Source organism: Typopeltis vanoorti, chromosome 10 (genome assembly GCF_054136105.1).
Source record: "Typopeltis vanoorti isolate ZY-2024b chromosome 10, IOZ_Tvanoo_1.0, whole genome shotgun sequence".
NCBI classification, from domain to species: Eukaryota; Metazoa; Arthropoda; class Arachnida; order Uropygi; family Thelyphonidae; genus Typopeltis; species Typopeltis vanoorti.
The window spans coordinates 84522510-84546572 of record NC_143558.1 but is presented as its reverse complement, the minus strand read 5'-3'; the positions used below and the strand labels follow the sequence as shown (position 1 = coordinate 84546572).

The window sequence follows — 24063 nt, the reverse complement described above, 5'->3', positions numbered from 1 at the left end:
CGTTAAGTAATTTAGACATTATAAATAGACTGTGGCAGGTGTAGGTATTAATGCAACATAAATAATGTATACCATTTATGTTGCTAAAGTGTTTTTTTTATTTATTTATTTTTTTTTTTTTTAAATATTGTGTTTTTGGGGTGGAAGGGGTGGTGAAGCGCAATACATAGCCTCTCCCACTCAAATGTCAACCTCACCTTCCCGTGGTCCATCCTGTTCTAAAAGTACAAACGAGGCACTGGCGACTGAGTATGGGCGCTATAACCTTAACACCCTAACAGAGTAAATGCTGTTAGATCTGCCTGTCCAGAGGCGTTAGGTAGCAGCCCTACCACTGGACTTACCCAGCGACAGGTTAGTAACCTGCCCTGGGGAAATTCAAAATACTTTCAAGTTTCATGCAAAGAAAATCCAGACGGACTGTCAGGGAAAAGACCACAACCCAGGAAACGGTAAACGAAATTGGAAAAAGGAACACATAATGAAGATTGCAACATGGAATGTGAGAAGCATTGCACACAAAGAAGAAGAACTTGATAAACAACTAAACCAAGCTAACATAAAGATGTGTATAGTAACAGAAACAAAGAAAAAACAAAAAGGTACAAAAGAAACAAACAACTATATACAAATCTACAGTGGGGTAAAAAAAGAAGAAAGAGCAAAAGCAGGTATAATGATTATGGTACATAAATCCCTAAAGAACAATATTGTATATTACAACTATTTGAATGAAAGACTAATACAAATTAGACTCAAGACATTAAGAGGCCACATAACAATAATTGGTGCATATGCACCAGAAGAGGGAAAAGAAGAAGACAATAATATATTTTATAAAGAATTACAGAATGCCATAGATAAAACAAACAAAACTGACTATTTACTGCTAGCAGGAGATTTAAATGCCAGAATAGGAAACAAAAAAATACAAAACAAACATAGGTAAATTTGGCGAAGATACATGTAATCAAAATGGTCGCAGATTGCGCGATTTTGTCATTTATAATAATATGAGAATAATGAATTCAATGTTTAAACACAAGGAAATACATAAATATACTTGGTCAGCTAGAGGATACAAATCAGTAATTGACTACATTATCACAAATTTTAAATTAGCGGAGTTAATTTTAGACGTAAGAGCATATCGAGGCTTTCAATTAAACTCTGATCATTATATGGTATCAGCAAAAATTCGTTTTAAACCAAAGTGGCTAAAAACACATAGAATTGAAAATTCTTACCAGCCAAGCTACAAAATTTCTTCATTACAGGATCCTCAAGTTAGACTACAATATCAAAAATGCACAAACTTAAAAACAGAAACCACACATGAATCAAGGGACATAGAAGATGAATGGGAAAATTTGAAACAAATTCTCACAAAAGCAGCAACAGAAACCTTAGGAATAAAGCACAAATGGATTAGAAAAAGAGGACTACGAGATTGGAACAAAGAAATAGAAAATATAATAAAAACCAAAAAGGACAGTTACCAGAAATGGCTAAATTCCAAAACAATAGAAGCAGAAATAGAGTATAAAAGAAATAGTGCAATTGCAAAACGAGAAGTAAGGAAAAAACATAGAGAAAGATGGAACAATTTCATAACAGAACTAGAAAAGGATTTATTTAAGCCACAACCCAAAACCTATAAAGTAATAAAATACATGAATAAAGAAATAAAAGAAAAGATAAAAATACAAACAATAGATTAAGAAAAATGGGTGACCTATTTCCAAAATCTCTGGACAGATGAGAACAATGAATTAAAATTTTATAAGACAAAGAATGACCTAATAGAAAATATCACAATGTTAGAACTGAAAAATATAATAAAGAAGATGAAAAATAGGAAAACGCCAGGAGAAGACAATATAAATATAGAACTATACAAAAATGCAGGTGAAAAATTTAATGAAAGACTTTTGAAATTTTTTAATATGGTTTGGATGTCCGGAAAAACCCCTAACTCTTGGAAAAAAGCACTGGTCATCCCAATCTATAAAAAAGGAAATAAAGACAATTGCAATAATTATAGGGGAATTAGCCTGCTGAATACAGGATATAAAATATATGCAGGAATATTAAAAGAGAAACTAAGCAGCATTGTAGAAAACAAATTACTAGAAGAACAAAATGGCTTCCGAAAAGGCCGATCCTGCCTTTTCGGAAGCAGTTTTTACTTTAAAATTTTTACTTTAAAATTATTAATAGAAAAGAGAAGAGAATTTCAAAAAGAAACACATGTGGCGTTTATTGATTATGAAAAAGCTTTTGACAAAATTATTCGACAAAAATTGTTTAAAATATTAACCAATTTAAACATACCAAACCAACTTTTACAATCTATTCAAGAAATATATACAGGAAATAAAATAGCAGTTAAATTAGAACACACCTCAGAATGGAAAGATATATCAAGAGGAGTACGACAAGGATGTACCCTCTCACCTCTGCTTTTCAATATATATATAAATGAAATATTAACAATCTGGAAACAGCATAACCCATTTGGTATACAAATGACCCCGCAAATGAAGATAGATACACTACTATTTGCAGATGATCAAATAGTATTAGCTACATCAGAAGATGACTTACAAAGATCATTAAAATCATTAAATGATATCTCAAAGCAATATAATATGACAATGTCCAAAGAAAAAACAAAAATAATGGCATTCAAAGGAGAAAACCCAATAAGAAGTAAAATAGTGATAGATAATAAAATACTAGAACAAGTAAACACTTTCAGATACTTGGGATGTGATCTATCATACGAAGAAGAAAAAGACATAGACACTAAAATATCAAACTTTGTCAAAGTAAATGGCATAATAAACAGTATATTTAAGTCATCCCTGGTACAAAAACACACTAGAATCAGACTATATAATGTCTTGTCAAAACCAACTCTACTATACGGAAGCGAAACATGGACCATGAAAAGGAAAGATGAAAAACGAATTCAAACAGCAGAAATGAAGTTCCTCAGAAAAACAGCTGGATATACCAAGTTGGACCACAAAACAAATGAAGAAATCTTACAATCCCTAAAAATCAAACCAATTAATTACTACATAAGACAGTATAAACAAAAATGGCTAGAACATTTAAATCGAATGGACAACAGCAGACTACCAAAAATATTATACAGATACAAAATAAGTGGAAAAAGAAGAATCGGAAGACCAAGAAAGAGATGGCATGAGACCGGAATAGCCACATGGCCTATATTCCATGTTAGGAAGAAGAAGAAGAAGAAATATTGTGTTTGGTTTGGCTCTACTTGGGAAATTTACTTCATTTGCAGTGTCGTGTCATTGTCTATGTTCATATGTTTATATTTAATTTATGGTTAGATATAAGAAAAGAGAAGGGAACATGCACTAAATGGAGGTACTCTTGGACATGACAATGATACAGAGACCAATCAGTCTCATTGCCATAATATGGCCTCAACCATGCATGCCACATGACAGCAGAAAACTCCATTATCACGTACCAACTAAGCACTGTAAATGTCACAGAAATATAAAACATCAGTGCTATGAACACTTGCAAATAGCTTATTTTGACACTGCTCTATTCGTTATACCAAAAGAATTACAATGGTGTTTAAAGAGCTTTAGGTCGCATACTACTAAACATTGTGCATACAAAAAGCACTGAATCATATTTGAAAACTTAAGAGATAAAAACTTAAAATGTATGAATGGCCACATTCATTCCTCTTCTGGTCACTGATCTTGGACACATGCAACAGTGTACTATGAAATGAACATTTACAGTCATAAATGAGCAAAATTTAAGGTAAGGTTTTGACCTGACAAAGTAGTCAGATAATTGAGTACGTTGTCAGATACACAGAAAATGTACTCATTACCTGAAATCATGCAGCCAAACCATCAATACTTTACTCGGTACCTGAACAAATATCTTTTCCTTGATACTGCATCAAGCTCTTCTTTTTTCTTTTTTATACTCCACAGCAAACTGTCATATACAGAAAAAATATACAAGTAGACTTCCTTCCATCAATCATTTCACCCTTAAACTAGATGAGGTCAAAATTCCTAAGAAAAAAAGAGGTCCTTCATATGCTTCTCCAAACAGCAGATAGCCATAAACGAACCAGAAATTATCACAACTTTTTATTAATAAAAAGTATATAAAAAATTAAATAAAATCCATAAATTCATCAACAGTAATTTAGACAAGAAAACTGCTCACAAAAAACTCCTATACCAATTGGAGTAGTCTTGGAGAAAACTGACTTCTGTAAAAACCAAGTCTAGATTTTCACAGGAACTCCCACAGCCAACTCAAGTCTACAAAGTCAACTGGATATGTTACGTTTCCTACACTGGAAAAACAGGAAGAGTCAATTCTAATGAGAAAAGAGGAACATAACAGACAATTAATATTTATGATCTGGTAATTCTGGTCTTATAACTACACCATTCATACCAAGTTTTACAGAAATGATTGTCATGGAAGTCAGCTATGATACACCAGGTTTTGATACAGAAGAAAAATTAAGGACATATATGAGACAATTATTAATTGTCACAGATTAAACTAAATCTCCACTATCACTATCATTTCATGGATTGCAAACTCCAGTCACCAAAATAAAAGCTTCAATTAAAGTTCACAATTCACATCCTATCAAAACATGTATCCTGTTTCATAAAATCAACTTTGCCTACTGATGTGCTGAAGAATATCTAAATAACTTCTTCCATCTGAGCAAAATAGATTACAACTATTGCTAGTACATTGCTAATCCCACAAATCATTCCTATTCAAAATCAACATTGTTACCTAAAATTTCAACCTCCTCACTACATTGAAATCTCTATAATCTCTTCATTGTGCCATCAAAAGAAAGTTGATAAGTACCAACTTCAAAATGAATTATGTAGAGTTTTAGTTTCTTTACCATATTGTTTTTCTTAATAATGTGCCAGTGAAAGCAAAAGAAAAAATTTCAAGACAAAGTTTCAAATAACACTGCTAACCTAATATTTTAGGACTTTGGTCACTTGCTTTTACTCAATAATAGCAGTATCATGAGCACTCCAATATGCTCATGATACTGCATTTAGGACTCTAGCTAAAGAATTTTTATTCAGTACAAAGAATAGTCTTTCAATACAACAAAGAACCTTGTCAATTAAAACTGTAAGCTTCCTTTTGTTGTACATGATGTGTATATATATATACACCTAAAGATGGCCGTAACATGCAGGCTGTATAGGTAGAGTTCACTGATTTTAAAGAAATGTATATTATTATCAGCAGACCTAGATGGAGTCAAGAGGTCTCACTCTCACACCCATAGTTCATCATACCATGCTCTCAGACTATGCATTCCAATCACATACCACTCTACAAGCAAAAAACCTACTCGTCATCCCTCTGCTTGCACCCTCCTTATACAGGTTCTAGGATGGCCTCTTGTTCTGCTCCCTCCCAACCTATGAAAAATCTCATCTGCATTAATCTGGTAATAACCCCCTCCCATCCTCTTATCCACTTGACTGAAATTTGCATTCTCTGAATCTGTGTTCATACTCAGCATTCCATTCTACAGCCAGAAATCATATTAGTCAACCCATCTCTGAGCACTTTCCAACATCTCTTCAACCTTTTAAAAACCAGGTAACCAAATCTGTGCACCGTAATCCATATGCAGTCTGATTAAAGCTTTATACAATGACATCACAACATCCTTACTTCTAAACTACCATAATCCACTGGTACATTTCACTAAAACTCTGGCCTCAGAGTTTTAGTGAAATGTCCACAAAATTTTAGGATCCCTATCCATCATCATCCCCCAGCTCCCTCATCTCCTCCACCTCTTCTAAGAAAACACCAAATCTTAAATTCTGCATCCCATCTTTGCTTTCTGAATTTTAAAACATCATACTTTGCAACACCAAACTGGAAACTCCAATCCCTCCCATTCATCCAATATATTCCAGTCCTCTTGCAAAGCTACATCTGTTCTACTCCTCATTGTTCTTCCCAACTTTGCATCACCTGCAAATAACTGCACATCAATATTCAAAATATTAAAAGATAGTAGCAGAGCCCGCACATTTTAGACAGTGAATGCTGATCACTACCCAACATATCAAGAAAATGTAACAAAGAGATTATAAGTTTACCTACCCAGTAACGATATAATTTTCTGAAGAAACACTCAAAAAGGTTTGGGGTTTTCTTTTTTCATATTCGTTTCTCAAACTTCTTTTCTTAGGAACAGTAAGGGAACCTAAAACATAAATTTTGTATATGATTACATTACAAAAATTACACAAATTTTAGCTTATGAAATATGCATCATGCCAATACTACTGACAAGATTTTAATTCAAATAGAATATTAAATTATTAACATTTCCTGGATTGTTAACTTTATAAGCAACGTGCAACTTCTTAGTGAAAAATCTTTATCCCATATAATACTTTGGCTGTTTTTTTAATTTCCTTTATTCATTATTTGATGAATCTTAAGTGTAATGTGTTTTTTATTTTTTTTATTTATTTTTTGCTTACATTTAAAATTCTCTAGATTTTATTTATTATCCTGTTTGAGTACAGCAATATGTATAGTTAACATGGCTAATGATAAATAATTTTTTTAACTAAACTGTGGACTGATTTCAATTTTAGCAAATATAATATTCTGTACTTTGCTATAAGCATGATTCAAATCGAATCATACAACTATCATATTGTCTGAAACATGTAGCGTTCTCAAAGCATGGATTTTAAAACCACCCATCCACATTGGGTGATTGGTTTTGTGCCCATCAATGTTTGAATGTGTTAACCATAGTTGAATTCCATCTCTTAAGGAAGAAACTTTAAAAGATTATGATAGTTGGATGTTAGAAGATAGAATGGGTTTTTCATACCATCAGTTAAGAACTCCCTCCTGCAAAACAAGCAAAACTACCAGATGATGTGCTTTGCACATGCATAAACTGTCAGCATAGTACTGGCTAATTTATTGCATTAAGACAAGGTTTGGTGTCCAACTCCTGAACAGCAAGGATTTGAAGATATGAGATGAATAGTTTGAGGAGTCATTTCAGAGATTGAAGCAATCTTTGTGGTATGGAAATGTGTTCACTGATTGCAGTGAATATAATAATGAATATAAAAACCTACCATGGCAGTACTCTTTATGCACTGATGTATTTATCTATTTGAACACTACAAGCAATATGCATAATATGCTACTGTCTATACAGTCCAACAAGTAACAGTGCAATATCCATGTGCACAATGCCCTGACACAACAAATTCAAGGTATCCACTAACAGACTTATATGCATTCGCAAAAAACAATACAATAATTTGTAGCACTGTTTTATGTAGAGTCACTGCGTCAGAGGTTGAGGAAATTTTCATTGAATAGACTGGGGTAAGGTGGTACAACACCGGGAAACTCATTGCAAAGGTGGAGCAAGCTAATATCACTCCTATCTCAGTATCTCCCATAATGCAAAACACATCTCCTTGCAGATATCTTTAATGTTATGCATTAAGGGAAGGGCCACTACCCAGACTAGTTTCGACCTTTATTGAGGTCTCTTCAGTGGGAGCCAGGCCCAATTGGAGATACCAGGCAGAAGCATTAGCAAGGTCATCACTACCTATAGGAGTTACCAAACGGTGTGCCACCTTTTTGATAAATTACTCTGGATTTAGAGAAAGATATTGAAAGTTTATTTTTCACTTGGTTAGACTATAATGGTAGAAACTAGTCTGGGTAGTGGCCCTTCCCTTAATGCACAACATTAAACATATCCGCAAGGAGATGTGTTTTGCATTATGGGAGATACTGAGATAGGAGTAATATTAGCTTGCTCCACCTTTGCAATGAGTTGCCCGGTGTTGTACCACCTTACCCCAGTCCTGAAGATACTTTCAGGCGCAAACTTTGTTTGCTCACACCTGGATAAAGGATTAAACTAAATTTATATATAGTCTAACCAAGTGAAAAATAAACTTTCAACTTCATTGAATGGGATTTATAATATTCACTACATTTTATAATACAGTGAATATTATAAATGCTACAACATGTATTGATGATGATGTTTTTTTTTTTCCCAGTGAAACTAACCAAAAAAGAAAGAGTACTGTTTTTTTGCATATCAAAACTATTTCATATTGTTTAAAGAGAACATTACTAGATAGATACACTCTCTTAACCCTTGCTGAAACATGACATTAATTTCCTTACATATAAATTTAAGTAGGTAAAATTGATGAACCGCTTCAAGGAGAATGTACAAGTAATTATCCTCCCCTTCTCCAAGGTCTCAGGTAGTGCAGAAAAAAATTTTGAGACCATTTCATGTTTGCTTAATATGGTCAACTTTTATTACAGCAACCTTAGAGTGAATGAATTCACTATATATTTTTTTGTTTGTTTGTTTCATTTTTTTTTAAATTATTGATTCCATACAAGAGGCAGAAGAACCTATAACACATCAACATAAGCAGGATGCAGGTAAGAATTGAGAAAGAAAAAAAAAATCTATTGACTTTTTTCTTGAAGAGATAGAGGCTGCAGTTGTTGGGGAACACTTCAGGAGGAAGGTTGTTCCAGAAGAGAGAAGTAGATGGAATAAATGAGAAAGAAGGTTTTGTGTGTTATCAATTGTAATGAAAAGGGATGTCAGGTAACTGCTGTACTTGTTTTAACAGATCCAAAGAGTGGAGGAATGATGGTTGCTAGTTCAGCAGAGCCATAGAAATACCTGAAGAAAAGGTATAATATAGAAAAGATTGTTGAGTAAAAAGCAGTATCTAAAGGAGTAGAGCAAAGCTAGTTATTTAAGAAGCTATTGATGTGATGTGTTATAATGAGGCAGGGGGAGAGAAATCAGTTCAAGGATATATATCTTATCCAGTCTGCTGATTTGTTTATGATTAAAGGTAAAGGAGGAGCTATGATCCCTTTTGCAAGAAAAAAAGGCAAGAAAGTGTTTTAGTGACATTGAAGGTGCTAGGTTGCCATCACCCACAATGAATGATGGTATGGAGATCAGTATTTAAGGTGCTGTTTGTAGATATCGTGCAGATTGAAATGTCTGAGCACTGATTTGTCAGCGACAAATGAAGTGAGTAAGACAAATGAAGTTTATTATCATAAGTAAAGCTATAGATATGATTAGTGGCTATTGAGAATAAGTTATGTATTGGGTGGGGGGGGCTGAAAAGTTCTGATAAACACCTAGAACAATGTTCTACCTCAATTCTTTCATGGTTTCACAACTTTTCAGCACACCCTTGTATAGGAGAATTCTAGAAGAGGATGACAGAATAGAGCCCTTAAGCACTCTACACTGGTGGTTAAGCTCAAAGAGAGAGAGAGGTCCATTCATATTGTTCACACAAAGTGAAGGAAGAGAGAGAAAGTTTGCTAGCCAATTGTAGAGAGTGACAAGTAGATCGAAAAATGGCAGTTTTATTGAGCATGCCTTGAAGCCAGGCACGACCAAATGCTATGGAAATATTAAAAGTAACAGCACATTTTCCCAAACATTTCTATATTACGTAAGCAGTGGTGGGTAATGTAGGCTAAATGATCAGTAATGATTGAAACTGGCTGAATCCATACTAGTGATCACTGATAAACTAGTAATTTTCTAGATTGTGACGGAGTTGATTGTCGATAACTTTCTCCATTATTCTGGAGAGGAATGAGGTACCAGCCTGGTTGGCTGAGTGGTCAGCATACCCACTCTCCAACCAACAGGCTGCGAGTTCGTAATCCCACTGTAGGCTTATCAATGTTTGTGATTGTCTTCAGGTGGTAATGAATTTCATCACCCGGTGTGAGACCACTGGGTGATGAAATTTGGAGCTCCAAGCTTATTGGAGGCCTGAAGTTGCATGAAAAAATGCTTGGTCTCTGGACTAGGTAAAAAATAAATTTTAAAATACAAAAAAAAAATTATAAAACTGATAAATATATAAAAAAAAAAATCCTTAGCCCACCCACAGAATTAGTCTTAGAATTAAACACCAAATGTTGTAGTATTCAGGAACAATCTGCTCTTGGACCATTATGATAATTTATTCCAAACAGCAGGAGATCATAACCCAAGTAGTATCAGAGAAGATCTGTACATGTGTGATTGATCAACAATATTTACAGATTTTTGAAGCCAACTGCTTAAATACTAGAAATTTAATAATAGACGTTCAAAACCTTCATGCATCTTTGATAGGTGACGAAATTCCTCTTTTTAACTTCTTGGTATTGGCTGTACCAAAAAAAATAAAAAAAATTACACAGGTAATTTTTTATTTTCACAATATTATAAAGCATTTGTATGTCATATTGCTAGTTTTTAAATCCATGCTTCTTTCTAACCTTCCATAAATAGTATTTTAATTCATTAATTACAGAAAATCAAACTTCTCTTCCCAATGCTGACAGGTGGTGGATACTGATGTAAGTAATGGAATGCCCAACACATTACATAATCTGTTCCAAATACGCAGGGCAAGAGGGAAGCTGTAGAATGCATGTTCAACTGTTTCCAATCAGTAACAGATGTTAGGATCTTTGATGTTAACATAGATAGGATCTCTGATATTAAAGTACCTCCATCTGATGGTATTGACCAGAAGGTGACCATATGCAATTCTCCAAGCAAGATTCCTCCTGCTAGGGTATCCTTCAAATAAGTTATGAAACAAAGTGTTGTTGTCAGTACCCAAATGTGGAAGTTTGTGGCAAAAGAGGTTAAAGATTTTTTTTATACCAAATTTTACTTTTTTTTTTTTTTTTTTTTAACAGAAAGAATGTCAATACCAGAATATTGTAGCAATCTTAGAGTTGAGTATTCAGGGACAATCTCAGCTTTTGGAACTTTATAATCAGTTACTCCAAACAGGGAAAAATGAAAACCCAGGTAGTACCAGAGCAGGTCTACACATGTGTGATTGTCTGCAACATCATATGGATTTTTTGAAGCAGTATTGCTTAAATAACAAAATTTTAAGACTAGAAGTCCAAAGCCTCCGTGCTTCTTTGATAGGTGAAAAAATTCCTTTTTAACTTCTTGATATTAGCTTCAAGAAAAAAATTGCACAGGCTTAATATATAATTGCTTTTCTTCCATTTCTGTAATATTTATTATGTACAACTGAGCAGGAAAGTTAATGCTTTAAGTACTTTAGAAGAAAAGGAAAATGGCCACATTTTGGGTCTTCTAAGGTTTCAGTATTCTTGAATTCCAAGGTCACATCAGTGAGAGCCACAACAAAGAAAACACTGAGGTTAAATCAATGCAGAAATCATAAATACTAAATACAAGTAGAAAAACGGTGTCTCACCTTATTAATGAATATTCTGGATGGGAGATGGTTGTGGAAAAATTTCCCACTTGCTTACAGTGTACGTTATACTTGCCAAGAAATTATATTCTTGGCGTAACTTCATAACCAGTGTAAGTGTATGTAAAGACTGGCGACTTCACATCAATTAACTTTAGTATGTCATAATGCTTTTGCAATATGGGAAGGGAAAATACCCAGAGAGATTTCAACTAGTTTGGATAGAACAAGTTTGAGCATTAGTCATAAGGAAAACTATAGATAGCTAGTTGAGAACCTGGTAGAAGACGTTTTTGTACCATCAGTTTGCTGAGTGTAAACATGTAACATTACCAGAGCTTGAAACTTTTAGGAACAAAGTATTACTGAACATCCTGTTTACTAGGTGAATTAAACTGTCCTAAGGCATATCATGATGATAATTCTTGAGATGTCATTATGCTGGTTGGAGTTAGGTGATATGTGGAGTTGTGATGGAGGATGAGGGTAAAAAGTATCTTCCATGTTGATGGACTTCCATGTAGTCCACCAAATTCTTGAAATCTTGAGGCTTACTTAAGGTTGGGAAAAACTGATAATGTTCTCATATGCTTCTTTGAATTTTTTATCATACCAAAACTTAGTACAGTGTAAGAGCCAGGTTCCTGGCCAATCAATCCTGTGGTTAGTGTAAATGGCTCAAGAGTCAAAACTAGTCTGACCACTTCCCATAATGCATAGTAATGGCAAGTGGTCTGAAAAGAAGTGTGCTTTAACATTATGAGAAACTACGGCAAATGATGTGAAGTCAAAAGCCTTATATACAAATATACTTGTCGTGAAGATACTTCACATCCAATCTTTGTTTGCTTATATTTGGGTAAGGATTAAAACAAAGAATACAGTTTCTTATCAAGTATAATGCACTTTATAACTAAGAGGGAAAAAACTAGTATAACTGTAATCAAATTAAAAAAATTTGCTAAAACTGTATTCAGTGTTTCTTTTGGTATCATGTGTATATGTGTGTTGTACTAAGTAAAAGGTGCATCCCAGAACATCTGACACACTTTTTAAAACAACTGTGAGAGGAATCAGGCTGCAGTGAAGATGGATGGAAAAACATCTCAGTGGGTCAACATCGAGAAAGGTGTGAGACAAGGATGCATACTCTCCCCTGATCTTTACAATCTTTACGGAGAACATATTGTGAGAAAGGTAAGATAGTGGTTTCTCATTTGGTGGTAAAAAAATAAATAACCTTAGGTATGCTGATGATACCATTCTTATTGCCAGAAGCAAAGGAGAACTGGAGTCCTTCCTTAAAGGAGTTGAATGTGAAAGCCTGAAATATGGTTTAAGAATTAATCATGATAAAACAAAATACATGGCCATACATGAAAATGACAATTTTGTCCACAACATTGACTTCAAGAAGGTGGATGATTTATTTACCTTGGAGCTCTAATAAGAACCAAGAGTAGATGTTCAACCAGAATTAAAAGAAGAATTACCATGGCATGTTCAGCAATGGTGCAATTGCAGAAAATATGGAAAGACAGAAAGATTTCTATCACCACTAAATCAAACCTGGTCAACAGCTTGGCGTTTTTGATTTTCATTTAGGTGCAGAATCTTGGACACTCAGCAAAAAAGATATGGACAAGATAAATAGCTTCAAGAATGTTGTGTCTCCAGGATGGACAAAAAGTATAATTAAAGTATAATAAGTCAACTAAAAATCAAGAGGTGGCTATGTGACACTGTAAATGAATGAATTCTCAAATATTTCTGTCACATTTTAAGATGTGAAAATGACAATCTGGAAAAACTTATCATCCAGAGCAAAGTGGAAGGACAAAGAGAATGCCCAAGACCAAGATGGTTGGACCAGATTAAAAAGATCACTGGACTTACTTTGGAGTTGGCCGCTACTGCAACAAAAGACAGAAAGAAATGGAGATACATTATGGCTAGGGTCATGAATCCTCAGACATGAAGAGACCAAGTAATAGATGTGTGTGTGTGTGTGTTGGTTCTGATAATACCATGTGAAAAAACAAGATTAATTAATGGAAGATGTGGAAAATCTTGTTTTTCAAGTTCAAATGTGAAAGTTATTTGTTTATATTGTTTGTTTAAACAGCTGAGGAAAACATTAATGGTTTAAACACCATGTGGCTAGATGAATACATCATCTGCATATTTTAGCCAACCTTTTTGTTTCCAAGTAAAGAAATTGAGAACCACTTGTTTAAAATAATCCATGTAAAATGCTACTGAGGGAGAAAGTGGAGTGCAGTATCTTCTTTTTGTAGGAAAAACTTACTTTGCCAGAGGAAACATCCTGACTGCACTCCAGAGAAGAGCAATAATATCTGGCAGAAACTTGTTCTGTAATAGCCGTTGATGAGAACATTGGTGAATAAGGAAGTGATGTCAAAACTAAGATATCTTCCATGTTGACTGTGAGATTTTTAGTCATGTTACTGTCTATACCATCCACAATAAGACAGAGTGGGTCATTTTCGAGTACTTTGGACACAAGACACATTCTGGAGAGTGGCAGTGGTATAGTAGTAATTTTTAATAGTATCAGTTGTCAAGAAGGTTACATTTCAAAGTAATCAATTGTCGTTTTTCACTTTGCATTTAGTTTGGTCAATCAATGGTTCTTACATATCAGTGTCTGCAAGTAACAAATTATGTTTCTATCATATCGCCTCTCCTCCATCTATTCCTTAAACTTAGAAAACCATATTCCCTCAGTCTCTCCTCATGCAAGCGGTCCACAAGCCACTTATCATCTTAGTTACTTACATGCCTCTGGATATTTTAAACTCTCTCCCATCCAGTTGTCAAAAGATATGGTCACCTGGGTTTTGTCATTCATATGTGGTCTTATCAGTCATGTAATGTGGGAGAAAATAAGTGCTCTCTCCAACAGTGCAGTTATCTGATGTGATGACAACCACCTTAGCAATGTGGGATTTTAACTCCTTGTCCACTATAATCCTCAGTCTCTTGCTACACTGACTACTTGTATGAAATTCCCATTACAATACTCTACCTAACACAGCTTTCATCTAAAATACATAACCTTACACTGACAACACTAAACTGATACTCAGTCATTTTCCCAATAACTTCTCATATTTGTAGATTTAGGGACTCAAAAACACACGTGTTGAACAGATTATTTTATTAATTATAAATAAAATAAAACTTGACGTTTCGACCTCTATATTGAGGTCATCATCGGAAGAATACAACTGTATACAGAACCAAGCTACATTCTCATGCTTTCTATACCAGTAAACTAAATCTACATAGTTAATAAATCTTTTTTCTAGCCTGACCTCTAGTGATAGAAAAGAAAAACAAAAATAAAGAAATAAAATTATAAAAAAAATAAAATAAAATAAAAAATTATATATATATATATATATATATATATATATATATATATATATATATATTATAAATAGATAAATGCAACTACAATAAACTGTTAGAGTCCTCATGTATTAATATTCTGGATAGTTACAAAATGATTTCTTTCAGTTGCTATGAATGTTCTAAACACTTCACCAGGTCACCAGGTTGTCTTCTTGTGGTGGGAATTTTTCTAATGCTAGTTTAGGATGTTATACAGGTTGTAGATGGGTCCTCCACATTCTTGAAATGGTGAGGCCATAATTTTTGTTGAGATTTGGGTTGTGTTTGAGCATTTCACAAGACTCTTTAAATTTTCTCTCAAACCAGGTTTTGGTGCAGTGTAGGGACTTGGTATTTTTCCAGTCAATTCTATGGTATGTTTGGAGTGCATGGTCAGAAAGGCCTGTTTTATCGAAGTCGAGGTATTTAATTTGTCGTTTGTGTTCATCTTGTCTGATTGGGATAGTTCGCCCTGTTTCTCCTATGTATGGTATGTTACATATGCAGTGTATTTTGTATACCCCTGGGTGTGCTAGGTGTGGAAGAGGATCTTTAGAGGAACTGAGTAGGTGTCTTAGCTTATTTGGGGGTTTAAAGGTGGTTTTAATGTTGTATTTGCAAAGTGTTCTGTCTATTTTTTCAGAAATGCCTCTAACATAAGGAATGGCAATAGCATTCTTGAAATCTTTTTTGTTCTTACTGGTATCTTTATGGAGGATCTTGTGAATAGTTTTTTTATTGTATCCATTTTTGATAAATGTTTGGTTGATGATTTTGTATTCTTGGTTTAGAGCCTGTTCATTCGAACAAATAGTTAAGGCTCTGTGTTTAAGGGTGCTTATGACACCTAATTTTTGTGTTGGGTGGTGGTAAGAATTTCTGTGTATGTATTGGCCTGTGTGTGTAGGTTTGCGGTAAACTGAGAAGGAGAGACAGCCAGAGGGAAGACATGTGACAAGTGTGTCTAGGAAAGGAAGAGAGTCGTTTTTTCCCATTTCAATGGTGAATTGGATACGTTTGTGTTGTTTGTTTAGGTGGCTAAGGAATGTATTTAGAGCTTCGCAGCCGTGGGGGCCAAATGGCGAAAATATCGTCGACGTATCTGAGCCAAATTATGGGCTTTAGACATGCTGTCTCTAGAGCACGTTGCTCAAAGTCTTCCATATAAAAGTTAGCTATTGGGGGAGAAAGTGGTGAGCCCATGGCTGTACATTCTTTTTGAAGGTAAAAATTGTTTTGCCATACGAAATATCCGGAGTGGAGTACGTGGGCAAAAAGGGCCGTGATGTCATGTGGAAATATGTTCTGTAGGAGCAAGATCGTGTCATTGATTGGGACATTGGTGAAAAGGGAAGTTATGTCAAAGCTGACTAATAAATCTTGGTCGGTGAGTGTAATGTTTTTGATTTTACTGATGAAATGTTGTGTATTTTTTATGTAGGAAGGGGACTGACCTACCAATTCCTTGAGTGTGGCAGCTAATTTTTTTGCTAAGTGATAATTTGGGCTGTCAATTCCTTCAACGATCGGGCGAAGTGGTGTGCCAGATTTGTGTATTTTTGGCAGCCCATAAATTCTGGGCGCACGGGCATACTGAGGTATTAATTTTTTTGTCGTTTCTTCGGGCCATGTGTGGACGGATTTGATTAATTCAGTTGTTTTCTTTTTGTTACGTTTTATGGGGTTGTAGTTAACCTTTTGGTAGGTGTTATGGTCCGATATTAACTGGTTCATTTTTTCAATGTATGTCGTATGGTCTAACAGGATGATGGAATTGCCTTTATCGGCTTTCGTTATTATAATATCATCAACATAACAAAATCATCAACCAAACATTTATCAAAAATGGATACAATAAAAAAACTATTCACAAGATCCTCCATAAAGATACCAGTAAGAACAAAAAAGATTTCAAGAATGTTATTGCCATTCCTTATGTTAGAGGCATTTCTGAAAAAATAGACAGAACACTTCGCAAATACAACATTAAAACCACCTTTAAACCCCCAAATAAGCTAAGACACCTACTCAGTTCCTCTAAAGATCCTCTTCCACACCTAGCACACCCAGGGGTATACAAAATACACTGCACATGTAACATACCATACATAGCGGAAACAGGGTGAACTATCCCAATCAGACAAGACGAACACAAACGACACAATAAATACCTCCACTTCGGTAAAACAGGCCTTTCTGACCATGCACTCCAAACATACGATAGAATTGACTGGAAAAATACCAAGTCCCTACACTGCACCAAAACCTGGTTTGAGAGAAAATTTAAAGAGTCTTGTGAAATGCTCAAACACAACCCAAATCTCAACAAAAATGATGGCTCACCATTTCAAGAATGTGGAGGACCAATCTACAACCTGTATAACATCCTAAACTAGCATTAGAAAAATTCCCACTACAAGAAGACAACCTGGTGACCTGGTGAAGTGTTTAGAACATTCAATAGCAACTGAAAGAAATCATTTTGTAACTATCCAGAATATTAATACATGAGGACTCTAACAGTTTATTGTAGTTGCATTTATCTATTTATAATATATACAGGGTGTTCGGGATAAATTTGACAGTTTCGTAAGGAAAAAGAAAATCTTCTTTGTATCTATTAAATTTAATGAATTGACAAAAAAACATTACAGGCAGAGTTAATTACAATACTATCAACAAGATTTACTCAAAATAACCACCATTAGCATCGATCACAGCTTCAATTCTGCTTCGGAACCTCGAACAAGCTGATGCTACAGTCTCCCTGGGAAGGGCCGCAAAAACTGTTTTAATTTTATCCATTAACTGGGCTTTTGTATTACTGGAAGTGCGATTGGTGTCTTTTTCAACTGCGCCCCATACAAAATAATCCATGGGGTTAAGGTCTGGGGAGTTTGGAGGCCAAACATTTGGACTGGTGAAGTCGTAGAAATTTTCAGACAACCATTTTTTACTTTTCCCAGAGGTGTGGCAAGGGGCCGAATCCTGCTGCCATACATACGGCCTACCATTGGCTACCCTTGTTATCCAGGGCTTGACTACAGTTAGCAACTCCACGAACAAAGCCCGAATTCCAATGCCAGGGTTCTTCAACACCTGTTCCTGCAGATTTGCAAGGAATTCTGCTGTACGAACGCAATCAGATCGTCTGCTAGGGATCTTTCTTCTTGCTACATCCTCGTAGTCACCATTGCAAGTCTCTAGTTCATGCCTGATTGTTTTTACTGTATTCAGGGAGCATTGGGCAGCAGTCGTAATATCCTTATTTTGATGGCGGGCACGAATCATCATGATACAAGTTATTCTCTTCCATGATTCGGGTGGGTTCCAGCTATCCATCCTTTCTGACATCTTGTATATGAATGAAGAAGGGTCCAAACTTTTAAATGAAGAGAAGTGTGTGTTAATACATGTAACTTACGGAAAAATATAATTAATTATAAATATGTCAAATTTATCCCGAACACCCTGTATATCATTTTTTTTTTTTTTTTTTTTTTTTTTTATCACCAGAGGTCAGGCTAGAAAAAAGATTTATTAACTACGTAGATTTAGTTTACTGGTATAGAAAGCATGAGCATGTAGCTTGGTTCTGTATACAGTTGTATTCTTCCGATGATGACCTCAATATAGAGGTCGAAACGTCAAGTTTTATTTTATTTGTATTTAATAAAATAATCTGTTCAACACGTGTGTTTTTGAGTCCCTAAATCTACAAATATGAGTGCTGATCACCGTGTAACCCTAAAAGAAAGAATTCCCAATAACTTATCTGTTCAAGTCAATCTAGAAGAATTCTTTGTCTGCCATGCCCTTGTTGGAACTATAATTGGCTTAGCATCATCAGTAAATAATTGGGTATCACCCTCTGAGCCAACTCCAAAATCTTAAATATAAGGTGAACAGAAATAGTCTAAGTACAGAACACTGTAGTACATCTTTGGTCACCCTAATTCTTTTAGACTCAGCATCTCCATGCATCGCTTTCTGATACATGTCATTCAGTCACGTATCAAAACGATGAATGGAGTGATGCAGTTAGTCCCACAGTTTGCTCATTCCTTTAGCACCTGTGCTAAGGAATGAGGAAATGCTGGAATGAATACTTGACTAAAGTGACTGCATAACAATTCTATTATTTCTAATGTATCTGACACTTTCCTACATAGCAATAAAATTCTCTAAGATTTTTCTTTTCAAAATTCAGTTTTGCCTTTCACACCATGGCATCATCCTAGCCTGCTCTTTATACTGTTACTGAGCCTAGTCATCACATTTCTGACAATATCACATTCATGCAGCTTCCGCTTCAAACTGTTATTCATTCATTTAACTCTTATGAAATTTATTTTCTTAACTCTGGGGATGCAGTCAGATATAGCTTATTTCAGCATCCTTTGACTACTTCCCAAGCACTGATTCTCCTGCCATGGAGCTGCTCATCCCAAGGCATTGCTTCAAGCTCCTTCCACTTTATTATAATCATCTATATTTCTTACAGTTCAACATAAGCCCCTTATAAACTCAGTCAAAGTTCTCACATTCACTGTTACCTCCCAAAACAATCATTCCAACAAACTGGAGGCATAATTATTACACCGTTCACTGAAAGAGTCTACAGTGCTATAACTAGATAAAATGTTCCTGCACCACGAGAATACTGTATAATACCAAGTGTTCTAATCACACATTTAAAAGTGTTAGCAAGCAACATCCACCTCCTGTACAGTACTAAATTTCAACTAATCACAGGTACTCTTTTTTTACATGTGCTTTTGTTCATGCAAAGCTGCATGAGTCACTTCAATAGCATTGAAACTGCTGTCCAAAAGGTAGCAGTCTTTTAAATGCATGACTTTTATATATTAAGTAGTCATTTTATGGTCATAACCAATTTCTGAATGCAAATTTCTAGTCAAGTGGACTCACTGAGTAATGACAGTTTATTCAAACTTCCTTTGGAATTTGTTTCTTTTTGATGCTGAAATGACATAAAAACCAGTTTTATCTTCAGTGCAAGATTGCCAGTTTATTTTAATCCTTGTCCCATAGTAGAAACATACTAATAGGCTTATTATAGAGCTTCAACATCTTATGGGTGTGGTTTTCATAAGAAAATAAATATACTAGGCTATTCTGACATGATAAATATACTAGGTTATTCTGACATAGGCTATTATAGCAAGTTTGTCTTTTTGTGTACCATCACAACTTGTAAAGAAGATAATATTAGCCACTGAGAAGGGAACCTACTTAAAATCAGCAAAATTTTTTAATCATGTACCTTCTTTAAGTATATGGTCAACCAGCTTCTGAAATTCTACTGGCACATCAGCTTGCTTCCATTGCTCACTCTCCAAAATAAGTCTATTAAACAAAACAAAGTGAATGCTAAAATTAGTTAATATCAATGGCTATCATATTAGCATGTGAAATATTAAGTTACATTTATCTGCAGAATGCATTTGTGCATTAAACACATCAATGCTTATATTAAAAAAAAAACAATCAAGAAAATAATTACATAAAATTTTTAAAAAAATGGATTTTTCAATAGCTTTACTGTATAGTGACTCTATCCAATATCACAATAACTGAACATAGAGCTGTTTTAGCATTTATACACTAGACAAATTTTGGTTTGCCTAATTATGGTATTGTATGTTAGAAATTTTAACAGGAATTAGTTTTAAAAGTTTTATGTCTGATTCCTAGAATAAGGTTTTGATTATCCAATCCACAGCATTAATGTACTAGCAGACCATGCTTTAGATACCCATTCACACAGGATCAATTGGAAGACAGTCATTTTAAGATCTAATTAATACCCCACCCCCAACATAGATGGTACCTAATTAGAACCTCAGTCTTTGTGTTGTCCATTACAATTGTTTAAACTAATCCCATTATTATACTAGATTGTTGTTGTTTTTGTTTTGCATACTATAACAAACTGCTTTTGTACTCAGATGCTGGATATAATAGCAGCAAAACTTCAGCAAATAAGTTAATAAATAGTAATTATTTCCTTATCGTTCTGTGTTGTCATCAATACTATGAAAATAAATTAACACAGATATCAGAATTCTGAGAAAGATTAAGGTAGTGAACAGATAGCATCAATGGCAATATCATATTAAAAATGAGGTTCATCGAGGTCATCATCGAAAGATGATGACCTCAATACAGGGGTCGAAACGTAAAGTTTTATTTTATTAGTAATTTTTCACTTTGTCTACTCTAAGAATAGAGGAATTTTTAAGAATAGATGAATTCCTCTCAGAGTAGAAATACATTAGGATTCAGAGGGCAGTTCATTTGAGGCTATCTGGTGTGAGATTAAGGCCAACAGGACAAGATATGTAATTGGTTGCTTATAATAATCTGTTCAACACATGTGTTTTTGTGTCCCTAAATTTATAAATATGAATGCTGATCACTGTGTAACCTTAAAAGAAAGAATCCAAATAACTTATTCAAGGGCGCAGAGTAGATCCAAATAATCATCATATTAGGATTCAGAGGGCAGTTCATTTGAGGCTATCTGGTGTGAGATTAAGGCCAACAGGATATGTAATTGGCTGCTTATAATAATCTGTTCAACACATGTGTTTTTGTGTCCCTAAATTTATAAATATGAATGCTGATCACTGTGTAACCTTAAAAGAAAGAATCCAAATAACTTTGTCTATCATATTCAAGAGCACAGAGTAGATCCAAATAATCATCATATCAGCAAAATTCATTCTAGGATCCAAAACAAATTTTTCCTTTTGGAGTATCAAAAGGAGTTTATTAAACTTGCTGCATCTTTAATCTATCAAACTTCAACCAAACACATAATCTGTAAGTGATCACAAAGATGAACACTTAAACTACATTAAATTCCATAAGCCAGAACAACAATCTGGACCTGTCAAACAATCTGCATCCTTCAAAAGTAGGATTCTTTGAAACAAGACTAAGCTTTAGAAAATATCATTTTCTGATGGAACAGCTATACAGCTATATATAAAGATTATTACAGTCCTTATCTACGTAGATCTCATGTACTAAAGAAACAGCATTCTTCTTAACATATCTCATCTAAGATCAATTTTTTAGCTGTGTCTGCATGTAAGAACTGTTAGGATTTTAGCACAGTTTTGATTATTATTAACAGAAACTTCCAGGGAGTCAGGGAATTAAAGAGGCCACATATTATGCACAACAACTATCATACTTCTTAAATTCATTATCACTGTTTGCATACACAACATCCAAGGCAATCCCCAAAAAACATATACCACTCTATGAGAGAAAAACCTAGATCTCATCCCCTTCTTGGCAACATTCATTCATCCTCAGCTTCCAAAGGTGCCCTCTTGTCCTTTTCCAACCCTCCATAAAATGAAAAATTCCATCAACCGAAATTCTGTACGACTCTTTCAGAGGTTTCTAAGTCTCAATCACATCACCCCTATTTCTCCTGTTTGCAGTCTACAAATTCTCAATCCGCTTTCATAATCAGTATTCCACAATCCTGATATCATTTTTAACACTCTCACCACTGTATCACAATCACAATGGAAACAAGGGGACCAGACATGTGCACAATAGTCTAAGTTAAGTCTTATTAAGGCCTTATAAACAGGCAAAATAACACTATTATCTATATATGTCAAAGTTCGTGTGAGCATTGAAATTATCTTTTGAGTTGTATTTGCAACATTTGCTACATGGCCCTGAACTTTAACTATCTATCTATTAACACTCCAATATCCCTAGCCTAATCGGTTTCTTCTAGCATAATCCCACCAATATAATACAACATTAGATATCACATCACACCAAAGTGCATGACTTGACATTGAACTGACATCCATTTTTCCATGCCCACAATTCCAGCCTATTCAAATAATTCTGCAAGTACATATCAGTCGCATTACTGATTATTCTACCTATGTTTGCATCATCAGCAAACAGCAGTATGTCACCAGTCAAATCCTTCCTAATGTCATTGTACAGTTTGAATAATAGTGGACCAAGGACTGATTCTTGTGGTACCACTGATTACCTTAAATCTTGCAGACTAACATCCCCATATACTACTTTTTGATATCTCTGTCAGCCATCCTCTTATCCAAGTTAATATCTTATAATCCAATCCTATATTCTCCAATTTATGCAACAGTCTTCATTGCTGTATTCTGTCAAAAGCCTTAGCAAAATCCAAAAGTATCATGGTGTATTCTTGCCCCTGGTCTAGCTCACTGGTAACATTATTATAGAATGTGAGCAAGTTGCTAAAACATGACCTTCCCTTAGTAAGTGCATGCTGTTCATTGCAAAGTAGAGATTCTCTGTCAACCATTTCTGAATGTGAGTCCTAACCAACTTTTCCAAAATTTTCACCACCACTCCTGAGACACTGATTGGTTGTTAAGTTGGACACATCAGACTTTGCACCACCTTTGCGCAATGGGATTACCATGCATTCTTTCCATTCCTGAGAAATCTTTCCTGTTCTGAGACTCAAATTATATAGCCTGGTCAAAGGACTAGCCAGTTCAGCTTAACACTCTTTTAGCATCCGTGCTGATATCAATCCCTATTACTGAATTCTTATTCAGTTTGTGTGCAACATCTCTAATACCGCCTCCTTGTACACCTAAGTCTCTTCATCCAGTGAAGAGGTAGAAGTGAACTCAATGTTGCATACATTATTTAGCAACATGGGAACTCATTAGTTGAACAACCTCTTCTGCATCAGTCATCCTCACACCATCTGCATTCAGAAGAGTTATTCTTTATTATTCATTCTTTCTTTTACTTGCAGCATATGGATAGAATTCTTTGGAGTTGTCTTTAGTTTGCAGAGCCAGTTGCTTTTCATATTCAGACTTACTTTTTTGTACAACAGTTGCAACTCTTCTGGCCTGCTGCTTATAATTATCAGAATGAACATCATTCTTATGCAGGCGGTATTCCTTCCATATCATCCTTTTCTTACAAATCTCTTGTTTGATATGATTACACATCCATTTGACTCCTACCCCATTTATTCTTCAAACTCTTTTGGATACATTCAGCTATTGCATCATTTAAGTATTTTTTTAAATGCTTCCCATGCATTGTCAATATTCTTCCCATACAGCAACCAATAACATCGCAATGAATCCAGAATAATTTCCTGCTTCACAGCACTCAGCATATAAACCTTTTCTGAATAGAGCATTCATAAACTTAGCCACTTCCCAAGTCATTACATCATGATCAC

The 24063-nt window shown here is 34.7% G+C and overlaps 1 protein-coding gene across 2 annotated transcripts in view; it reads right to left on the bottom strand.

Moving 5' to 3' along the window:
* The window catches only part of scat (VPS54 subunit of GARP complex scat), a 393993-nt gene that overhangs the window by 91972 nt on the left and 277958 nt on the right, over nt 1-24063 (bottom strand). For both annotated transcript variants that reach the window (XR_016548906.1, XM_090398663.1), the window contains exons 17-18: nt 20089-20171; nt 6190-6292 (exon numbers count right to left, since the gene is read on the bottom strand). Coding sequence is in view for 1 of the 2 variants with exons in the window: in XM_090398663.1 (XP_090254789.1) it covers nt 6190-6292; nt 20089-20171 (186 nt within the window). In the remaining variant the exon portion in view is untranslated. The remainder of the gene's footprint in view (nt 1-6189; nt 6293-20088; nt 20172-24063) is intronic.